At 32.8% G+C, this 11517-nt stretch overlaps 1 protein-coding gene across 2 annotated transcripts; it reads left to right on the top strand.

The window, feature by feature from the left end:
- Positions 1-448: 448 nt before the first annotated feature.
- LOC114179036 (SEC12-like protein 2) lies at positions 449-8429 on the top strand. Of its 2 annotated transcripts, XM_028065228.1 has the most exons (11): positions 451-938; positions 2034-2134; positions 3312-3465; positions 4130-4221; positions 4382-4481; positions 6129-6204; positions 6286-6406; positions 6564-6680; positions 7097-7164; positions 7890-7974; positions 8114-8429. In XM_028065228.1, exons 1-10 carry the CDS (start codon positions 606-608, stop codon positions 7970-7972), a joined length of 1245 nt encoding a protein of 414 aa, XP_027921029.1. In that variant the 5' UTR covers positions 451-605; the 3' UTR covers positions 7973-7974; positions 8114-8429. The 2 variants fall into 2 exon arrangements, with proteins under 2 accessions (XP_027921030.1, XP_027921029.1); XM_028065229.1 differs by having other exon boundaries at positions 449-938; positions 2072-2134; positions 7890-8335.
- Positions 8430-11517: the final 3088 nt, after the last annotated feature.

Genomic DNA, 11517 nt, shown 5'->3' with positions numbered 1-11517 from the left:
ATAAAACCATTTTGGAAATTGAATCCAAGAATAAAAAAAAAATTTATAATGACAAAGTCCAATCAGAGTAGTTCATCCACAGTGTTCTCGTCTTCAATTACAAATTTCAATTTGAAGAGATTTTAATTTCAAAATAAATAACTACATAAACGTTAATATTAAAATAGTCATTACTTTTGGACACATATTCAAAATACTAAATATGATTAATAAATGACTAAAAGTCCAGAATTTTTGACACATATTAGAACAATAGACAGGGTTAATTTTGTATTTTACATGGTAGTTTTTCTTAGTTTTGTAGTAGATTATATTTATTATTATTATCTTTTTAATTTTTTTCCATTAAAAGAATATATATTTTCACTCTTTGTTTTGACCTATTTCTCTTAATTATTTTCTAATCACTGCGTTTTTTTTCTTTAGTCAGACAAAAAGGGCTAATGTTTACGTTTTTTGAAAGATTGAAAAAAAGGGGTTACCCTGTTTATGAGGAGAGCAAAAAGGGCAAAACACCAGAGCGACCCCAGTTGAATCCCAGACCAATTCCAGACAAAACAAGCACCGCGCAGTTGAATCCAAAACAAAAAAGTTAGAGTGAGAGAATGGGGAAAAGACAAATCCCAGACCCTCCTAACTTGAAGAAATACGGCGTTCCATTCTACTCCGTTGCTTGGATTCCTCAACATCTTATCAAATCGCACCAAATTCAAACTGCCCATGATTCCGATGATTCCTCCAACTCCGATCACAACTCTGCGCCCTCCACCGAACCGGAGTCAGAGCCCGCGGCTAAGGCGGAGTCGGAGCCTGCATCGGTCACCACCGGGAACTACCTGCTGTTCACCGGTGGCGGTGGAGCTGGTCGCAGCGGTATTCCTAATGCTTTGGTTATTGCGCATTTCGATATTGCATCCAATTCTCTCTCTAGCCAACCGGTACGACTATTCCTTTTGCTTCTCGCTCGATTACGCGATTCTTATGAATTTGATTTTTGTGGCGAAAATTTCGAATTATGCATTGAACTCGCAGTTTATTTCTCATTATAATAATATTGTTATGTCTCTACCAATAAAATTCAGTAGTTGAGGATTTGTAGGTGTAAAAAAAATTGTCCTAATGTGATTCTCATGAAAGCTTAAGAAGTCATGTGATGACAATAATTGCACTTCTCATTGATCTGAAAATTGCAGGGAAGAAAAGATGAAAATCTCTTTATTCTAACAATACTCTATAACATTGTATACCTTTTTCTCGTATGGCTATTTTCACATCTGCGCACTTTTCACCGAACGAACAAAAGAAACAAAAACGAAAACGTATTTTGGGCCTCTTTCTTTGTCCTTGTTTTTTGGTAAAATATTGTAAAATTGAAATTGTGGTGATCATCTACTACCCATTATAATAAACTAAGGTTCTTAAAGCTTACTTGAGTTTGTATGATCATTGGGTTGCATTGTTTTGGAGAGAGAGATGCTAATTTCTGAAATCAGGGGTAATGAATGTCTGAAATTAGTTAATAATATAAGTAGAGGCGATTTGGGAATGTGTTGCTAAAAGGATTGTAGGCAGCGTGGACCATTTTGAATGCAGTGAAAAAAGGACAGCAATAATTTGATCTTAACATTTAAACCAAGAAAACCAATCAAAATTCAACAGGAATCCTTTTACCTAAAGTATCAATAAATCAAATACCTACTATGAGTCAGTGCATTATGGATGACAACCCAAACTTTGGTGCTCTCTTCCATGGCAGCTCGAATTACAATAAACCTTCATTGCGTACAACCAATCTCTTCGTGTGATGCAATGCAATGTGGACTACTGCTATGTTTTTTTGTTAGACTGTGAGGAATCTGTTCTAGTTGCTTGATTTTGATATTCTGTGCTGTGTTTTGAAGAAATAGATTTGTTAGAATTGAGAGCAAATGATGCATCAAATTTTTGTTGTTTGTCTAAGATGGTACAATGAAGCGGTTCATGTGTTTATAATACTAAACTCTCTTGTTTGAGTAACCTTATAAATATTTCAGGTGTTTAAGTTAGGAACTGATTCCGAATTGCCTTATAGGATGGCACTTCATTCCCAGGGTGATGGCCTTATTTGTGCAATGGAAACGCCAAAGGTTTGCAGGTGTTTGCTTCTCATCACCTCTTTTCTTAATATCTATATGGAATTCATTTCTAGTTGTAAATCCCTGGGTCAAATGTTTTGGATGAGCGAACCTGGCCTAGTTCGAGCATACATGATGTAGAAGTAATGCTTGGCTGATCAATTGGAAAATGAAAGCATCTTTCATCTATACTTTACCATTTGCAAATAAATTTTCATTTTCGTCCTCCCAACCAAGTGGTGTGAAATACAGGGTAGGAAATACAATGACAATTTTGAAATTGTCAGCTTTACATGCTTTACAATGTCTAGATTGTTATGAACTGTGTGTGAACCCTATATAGTTTAGCTATGTATATCATATAACCTTTTGTACCTTGATCAACTATGATGAGGATTATTCTTAGTCTCAATGAATTTGGACTTGACTAAGGTGTGAACATAACTCATGTTTATAGAACTATGTAAGGACTTAGCTTCAAATAGATTGAAGTAATTCAACCATTTAATTCTACAACTCTATCTATGGAAATTTTTACATAAATACATTATCTGTTATTATATATTACAGAATATTGAACTGGAAGGTGATAAACCCAATAGACTGTATGGTATTTTAGTAGTTTTGTCTAAGACCATAGAATCGATGCAAGAGAATCTTTGACAACTTGAATTTTGCTCCTGTTAGTATCAGTACAAAGTTTGATTGACAAATCAGCATGTGAATATACCATATTTTCCGGACAACAGTTTTAATGGAAAGAACTGCCAAGTTTTGGGAGTTTCTATTGTCTAGTTCGTTTTCTTTTTTGTGGAATTTTGTTTACTTCTGAACAAAATAAAGGCAAATAACAAAAGCACATTGTTGTGTCAATATACAAAAATATCTATAAAATTATCATTTTCTTTTCATTTTTGTAAATTCTTAGGGGATTGGTAGCTCGATGTTTGGTGTATGCCATTGTAAATTGTCCAAATATTTCCCTAGTGTTTTCACTAAGTAAATGAAAGTAGTGATTCATTTAATGAAGTTAACACAAGAATAAAGTAAAAAGAGGGAAGTAAAGGTATTTTTGTCATTTGATAATCTACATGCTGAACTGATATTTTAGACTAACAAGAAGCTTTGATTTTATTTGTTCTATAATTTCATCTAGATATAAAACACTATGATCAGCATTATGCCTCGTTTATGTAGATGGTTTGACTGGGATTATCAAAATAAGAGCTCTGAAATTCATAAGTTGAGTCTGAAGATGTCAGATAAAGTGCTCACGCAGTTGGAGGATGTTGGACAACAATTAGCATTAGCATTCAACAATGATGGTACTGCACTGGCTGCTGGTGGGGAGGTATGGATTTCCTTTATATTTACTTAAGTCAAAACAAACAACATAAGATTGATGTTATTTTTTGGCATTGTGAAGGAGAAAGATGGTTTTTGGAAAACAGTTCCACTAATTAATTATTTCCGCACTTCATTTTCAACTTAGGAATATATACAAATGGATTAATATCCAAATTCCAAACTTGTTTTACTGTGCTTCATACAAATGGATACCAACGTGAAATTCTCATTAAGAAGAATTTGATGTAAGTAAATGGTATTACAAAGTTGAAATGAAAATATGCTCTCTCAATCAAAGAGTTGTTTGTGTTTACTGAGAACCATTTGAAGGGATGACAAATATCAAATTTATTTGTCAAACATTGGTTCAAAAGCTGTCAAAATCTTAAAATGTAACCTTGCCGAATGCTTCTCCAATTTTCTTCAATTTCATTGTATGATGGGATATGTTGTCTTTGTTTTTCACTTTTTCCTAATTGATATTAAATGATGAGAAACTTGTTTTATTACAGTGTTTGCGTGTCATATAATATAAATGCTTTAGAGTTTCTTCATTTCAGAATTACAGTGCTTTAATTCTTCTGAAAAATAGGTATTAACTAGTAGATAATTTCTTTGTTGATCAAGGAACGGAATGCTGTATGATATTGTAATTTGGTGCAGTACAGGATGGCAATATAAGGGTTTTCAAGTGGCCTAGCATGGAAGTCATTCTCAACGAGTCTAATGCTCATTCTTCTGTGAAGGATTTACATTTCAGGTTTGATGTGCATATAATCATAAGCATTTCACAGATATGTCACTCTTTCATTCATTTACTTATAATTCATAAAGGAAAAATGACAGATGACAATGATCTCTTTAAACCCCACTATTTTAAAAGGATTGTGCCTTACACTTTGGTTTTACATGTGTTGCAGTTCTGATGGTAAATTACTTGCCTCTTTGGGAAGTGGTGGCCCATGCAGGGTTTGGGACGTTTCTTCATCAATGGTCTTATCTTCTCTACCAAATGAAAATGTGAGCAATTGATTACATCTTACTGGATAAACTTTGCATGGGCTTGATAGCTTTATGTGCATTTTTAAAATTTTTCTCTTCTTGATAATTGAATGAAATTTGGTTATGTCATGGATTTGCTCTATACTGTCATAATATTTAGAGATATGAAAATTTTATAAATCACAATTAACTAGTAAAAGTTAGATTTAATTTTTATTTGTCTAGACTCTAGATGATACATAATATTTTTTTTTTCATACATTCGTGTTAAAACCTTTTTATTTATTATATATTGTATAATACTCATTTGGTTACAATTTTCCTGTATCAATTAATATCCAGGACCTACATGATTATTCATCTATTACTTAAAGTAAGGGGAGAAAAAAAATAAAAACATTTGTTTCAGAGCATAGTATAAGATTACATGTGCCCTTCCCTCTCAAGTAATATATCTCTTGGCCCAGTTTAATATATATTTTTATAATTAAATGTTCTTTTTATGAGATTTAGGTTGGTTCATGTTGAACCAGTGGTCAGAGAGCATCACTGTCAACCAATGGCTTTGTGCTGATGTTGACCTATTATGAATGATCATTAATAATTCTGATTTACTCAGTGATGAGACCTGTGTTTATGGGAGGTTTGCAGTTTGACAGATTTAATGACCAGATTACTTTTGGTCTCAAAATTTACTAGTTTTGTGATAATAGGCTGAGTGGATCCTAAAGCAACCTCAAAGAAAACAAGATGAATTGGTTTCCTTGTAGAGAGGCTACTAATGGAAAAAATAAAGGAGACGAACAATAGGAGGTTAGGATCAAAAATTTTAAAACCAACAGCATATATTCTAGAAGAGTAATTAGAAATCCAAAATAATAACTATTCTTGAAACTTTGTTCACCATATATCATAACTCCATATGTCCTGATCTCATTCCAGTCATTATTGGCAAATAGGTTACCTTTATCTGAAGTAGAAATTAGTTATAATCTTAAAGGCATAACCACCATGTTGTGTGAAGTAAATCTAGCATTTAACATCTAGTGGGGAAAATTCTATATTGCCTAGTGTCACCTTAATGGTAGCTACCCATTGCCCACCTTAGCTGTTGGCCTCAAGGGTGGTGTTTAGTCCCACATTAATGAGAGATATGACTTAAATTAAAGCTTGGACAATTCTCACTTTAAAAGTTAGTTTTCGAGGATTGTTAGACTAAAGACTACATTTGATATCACCATTAAGACAACGTCTAAATAGGTTGCAACTAAGGCAGGGTAGGAGGGCAGCAAGCATGGCAGTGAAAACTGCCCAACAATGAATTTAAGATAGATTTTGATATCAATTTTGGATTTAGGTTTTGGATTTAACTCAATCCCATAAAATCAACTTGTAATATGAGGACTGTTCAAATTCTATAAACTCTATTTAAATTATATCTCTAGTAGATATGTGACTAAATATTTTCCTTAAGACTTCTATGAAGGAAACCACCACATAGATTGCAACTAATGCAGTTTTAGGGGGGGTGACCATAATTAAGGCTGCTTTCTAATACCAGGGTTAAACATGGAATATCGGTGCGCCTATTATTCTCATGTTTGGTTTGGTGATTGCTTTGTCAATAGTTATGTATTCTAATCATATTTTGTTGGATTTATGCAGCGTGAAACTTTTAGCTCTTGCAGATTTTCTCAAACAAATGACAAGACTCAGGTCTTGTATATGGCTGCCATGACAGGTAAATAATTTTGCAGAGAAAAGTTATCTTATCTCCCTTTTGTATCTTTTAACTGAACGAAGTTTTTATTGTTGTATATAGATAAAGGTGGAAGCATCCTTACCTGGAATACACAAACATGGGAAAGGATGGGCTCAAAGCATATTATTCGTGATGCAATCTCTGCATTTAATGTCTCAGCTGATGGAAAGATTCTTGCATGGTACATTTTGTGATCTGTATTTTTCCTACTACTTAAGATGGTACCCCAATCTTATGCTACCTTGAAGAAAATAGTGCCTTGACTTTTGTGATTTTCAGACCTCGGGGAGCACTTTGACAATAACTTATTTCTTCTGTTTTGATGATTTTCCATGCAGTGGAACACCTTCAGGAGACATTGTAATTGTAAATTCAACAAATATGCGGATTCAAACAATGATAAAAAAGGCTCACCTTGGCATTGTAACTGCTTTAGCATTCTCCCCTGATTCAAGGTTTGAACTATGTATTACATAATTTTTCTTAGAAATTTTTTTATGTTCGATAAATGACAATTTTGGTTCCTAAATAGGTAACTGGTAACAATTTAGTTCCTCAAAGACAGACTGTTCTTATTTAATCTCAAAATGTATAAAAAGTGTGACAATTATATTAAGAAATTGATTCTTGAAGTTTACAACTTAATGCCAAATTGACATTCAAAAAATATCACTCAGGGTCAAATTGGTCCTTAAACATTACAACTTAATGACAAAACACAATTGTTGTAAATTTTACACATTCAGGGCTAAATCATAATTTTTGTTTTCTCAGTGACCAAGTTACACATTGAAATATCAAAATGGTCATTTACCCTTTTTCTGTCTTATGCCATGTTTAAGGGTAGTCATAGTTGTGCTTCTGTATTTAGGGCTTTGGCTTCGGTATCTATGGATTCAAGTGCAAGGGTAACAATAATTGAAGAGAAGAAGACAAATGGTACGTGTATGTTTCATAATTTGTTCACAGATTAACTCTACATGTTCTTGCTGTACATATACATAATTGTTTTTGCGGAACTCTCTGTATATAGTGTATATATAGTCCTTTCAGCCTATCCATCTGTAAGTTAATTAACCTGGAAACATTAGGGGCCCAAGATTTTGGTTGAAAAGACAAATGTTTTTGAAAAGTTAGAAAGTTTAGCACGCTGCGTGTGAAGGATGTCTTCTTCCTGCTAGTGAAGATTTATATAACTAATTTTGTGCATGGCTACAATGCTGTCTTGTCAATAACACTCGGTATTAGACTGTCAGGTATCGAAAGCACGTGTTTAAACATCTGACCAGTCTAAATTTTCAATTTCCGCAAAGTGAAATTGGGTCATATTAAGCATAAATTGGAAAAAAATAAGTAATCTAATATAGTATTGTAGCGTGGTTGGTTGGATATTTATCATTCACGTTCCATAGGTCCCCCTTTCCATGTTTCAGTTGTGTGTACTGAAAGTTCTGTTCAAATATCTTATCCAAAAACGTTCTGGATTTGGCTAAAGGGTCGAAGGTAACAACTTCTAAATTTGACCAACCGTACAAAAGAAATTAGAGACTTATCGTTCAATAAAATATATGATTTACTTTACTAAATGGATGTTGTGTTTGATCATGTTATCAAGTAGAAGGCAAATTTTGCACTCGACTCACTTTTTCTCTACTTGTTTCAAGGAGGGCTGAGCTTGTGGATTGCAGTATTTATCATCCTACTTGCTATTGCTGCTTACTTTCACCAGCAAGGACTTGAAAAATGAAGGTTCAAGATTTTTCTTATTTCAATATGAAACATTTAGCAACTTTGTGAATGCCACTGCTTAGTTCAGATGCATTTTCATTTTGAGGGGTTTTCTGATACTTTTTTTTTTTTTTTTTTGTATTGGCATCTTCATGAACAGTTGTTCTTGGACAACCCTCTCTCTAAAATGCCTTGTAACATGGCTTGTATCGTAACCTTACATGTTTTGTGCAATTTTTCCTTGTAGAATGGAGTAGTTATTCATTACTTCTCGCTATTTTGATGTTATTTATATAGCTTTTCAGTGAGAAATGCCCCGAGGGCACGTGTGTAGAATAGTCCATAAACTAGTTATAAATATTTGCTATAAGGTGTGTGATTACTGATGACCAGTTCTGCGAAATGGTTCAACGACTTCAAGGCTGAGTTTTTACTGCAACTTCTAATTTTAATGAAAGCATACATTTTCTTATTTATATGTTATTGTTGGTAAATTATTTACTTGTACTTGGATGTTGTTAAAAATTTATGATGACGGTGGTACAATTTTCTTTGCGAGTACGTTAAACAAAGTTCGCTTATCCGATATTCACAATTTCGTAAAGCAAAAGAGTACGAAGAACGCAAAGAGAGAATAAAGAACATTTTCATTTTTATATTCTTAATTTACAGTAAATAAATGTATTTTTATTGATCTATTAATAATGTAAACTATTTGTCAGAAAATCGTTTTTGTAATCAATCTTAAATAACTGTCAAGTATAAATATTAAACAATTTCGTTATAAACATTCTATTCTTAATTAAGTTTTCTAAATTTGATTATTTTTCATTGATGTTTTCTATATTTTTTTATGTGCTAAAAAATTGTATATTTTTAATTGATTTTTTTAGTTAAATATTTTATTGTTATCTTTGTCATTTTATTTATTTAATTTTACATGTTAATGTGTAATTTTTGTAACTAATATAAAATATTACAGTAATTAACTAGTGATTTTTATTACTTTTAGGATTTATGTTATAACCTGTTTTTAGAATTAGGTTCTTTTTAGTTTTTCTTTCAAACATAGACGGTTGTATAGAAGAGGTCCTTTCAAATGTTTTGGAATATGAATGAAAAATGTTAATTTTTGTGTATCCTCTAAATCTTCCATGACAAGTTGAGTGCGTGTCACCGTGTGTGCAGTGAGTGAGGCATCTGCGTGTTTCGAGAAAGAGAGTGTAATAATAATTTAGGGTTTATATTAAAGATCCATGATCTACTGTAAAGACAACTTGCCTTATCATTAATATTAAAAGATCAAGAATCTAAAGATAGTAGTAAAACATGTGCATGGCAGATTGAGGTCCTCTCTCTAAACCCCCTTTTCTGCCTTATGAGATGGGTCAACCAAGTATTAAGTCCTAAGTCAGTTCTCTAACATTTTGACTGTTTTAGAAAACTTTTTTAGCTCTTTACATTTCACTTTCTCATTTTGTATCATTACTTTCTCCACTTATGTTCTCACTCAACTCTCCATACTGAAAGTTATGATAGGGCATAAGTCTCTTCCACCCCTTGAGCTAGTAGAAAGTAATTCCTCCATGTAAATCGAATAAAATCTGTCTCTTTTTCGTTTGTTTCTATTCCTAAGCTTTAGTTTTGTGTGACTACTATCAAGGTCTTATTTTCCGTACTCATGTGTTTGTTTGTAACTTCTTAAGTTGTCGTTGTATTGTAGTGAGTTTCTGTTAGGACTCTTTTCCACTGCACTTCTCTTTTTCCAAGTAAGAGAAGCTAGAGTTTCATGTTTTTAAGTTATTTTACCTATTTTTGGTATGTTTTATGTTATTGGTGCTTGAATAATGTTGTTGATCATGTGAAAATATATTGTGTGCTTATTGTTTGATATCTGGTGTTGCATGTGTGAGTAGGTGAGAAACATGTTAATCTCGCCCAAGCGAATGGCCCTCGCCTAAGCGAGAGTAGCAGGAACTCACCACTGGTTTCAACTCGAGTTGTTGTTCAGGCGATGAGCTCCAGTTTTGAGCGAGAATAATCTCGCCTAGAGGAGGAGGTCTCGCCTAACCAAGAACTCGCTGAAACCTTGCAGTACTCAAGCTCTCGCCTAGGTGAGAAGAGCTCGCTTGAGCGAGAAAACCTCTTTCACCTAAGCGAGGACTTCTAGCTTGAACGAGAGTGGTGCAAGGGTGTGCACTGGTACAATTCTCTTTTGTTATGGTTGATTTTCTCCATGATTGAATGATTTACATTAAAAGATTATAAGTATGAAGTATGATGCCCTGTATATTTATGTGATTCACTGTATTTGGTATGGAATGAATAACGAATTGGTTGGTTGGTTGTTCATTAGCATGAAATATTAATGCTTAAGATGAATTAAGGATTTGGTGTGAGAAACATGAACATGGCATGAGTAGACGTAATTCCATGAGCCTCTTGGTGATAAGTCATGGTGGTGTTGTAGTGTATATAACTAGATAAGGATTCAAATAAGGTTGCATCCTAAAACTCTAAAGAATTAGTTAGTCTCACATAGAACGGTCTGATTCAAGTGATGAGAGTAGCAGAAGGCCCTAGTCTTTGACAGTGTAATGGCCATGGATGATCATGGACTAACCTTGTGCGTGGTAGGGTGAAACCCATTGACAATGGTTTTGTAGAGCAGTAGAGGTCACCATAAGTGCAAGTATCTAGTGAATCCGATCTTATTATATGTATCCAGATAATTGAGTCATGGAGTTCTGTTTGGTTGCTATCACATGATTGAATGCCTACTGTTTTGCATGCTTATAATCTATTTTAATTATCTACTTGCTATAACATATTCAAAAAAAAAATTATTCTAGTTTACCCTTTTGCTTGTGTTTATTTTCTTGCGTGATTTTTTTTTTTTACAATGATCATCCATTAATTAGTGATTTTTTCTTTTGCAATAATCATCAATTAATTGATATGAACACAGGTGAAAACCCTTGATGATCATCAAGATGATGTGAATGTAGCAGTCTAGTGAACAAATCTTAGGTTAACATGGTTGATACATGTATACTCTTAGTCACATGTTCTATTTACTTATAATTATGCAATATTTTATTTAATAGAATTATTCTATTTAAATGAGATGTCACATTCTCCCCACCAATTACGATCATTCGTGAGATCTTCATAATTCTAAATCATTTAATTTATTTGATGAAATACTCTATAAACTAATATTTATAAAGAATGACAGGATAAAGTGTGTTAATTGATACTTCCTATTATTTTTTACAGGAATCCTTACTTGCACGTGCAAAATATTAAGTAAAATTTTCGATTATTGTAAAAAATATATTAATTCTCACTTAACTAGTCGAAGAGTGTGAGATAAAAGGTAGGGACTTTTGAGTAATTCTATATTGTAAACAAATATTTAGATTGTTAAAATAAAATTTCTTCATATATATGATAAGGATCAATGTACTCTAGATGTAACACTAATTTTTTCTCTTAATCTAATAATGATTATAATATATAGCATTTTAACAATTAGATTCAAGATAAAAGAGAAGACAAAAA

Source organism: Vigna unguiculata, chromosome 3 (genome assembly GCF_004118075.2).
Source record: "Vigna unguiculata cultivar IT97K-499-35 chromosome 3, ASM411807v1, whole genome shotgun sequence".
NCBI lineage: Eukaryota > Viridiplantae > Streptophyta > Magnoliopsida > Fabales > Fabaceae > Vigna > Vigna unguiculata.
Note: the sequence above shows the minus strand (reverse complement) of the source record. Positions and strands in the feature narration are given on the sequence as shown.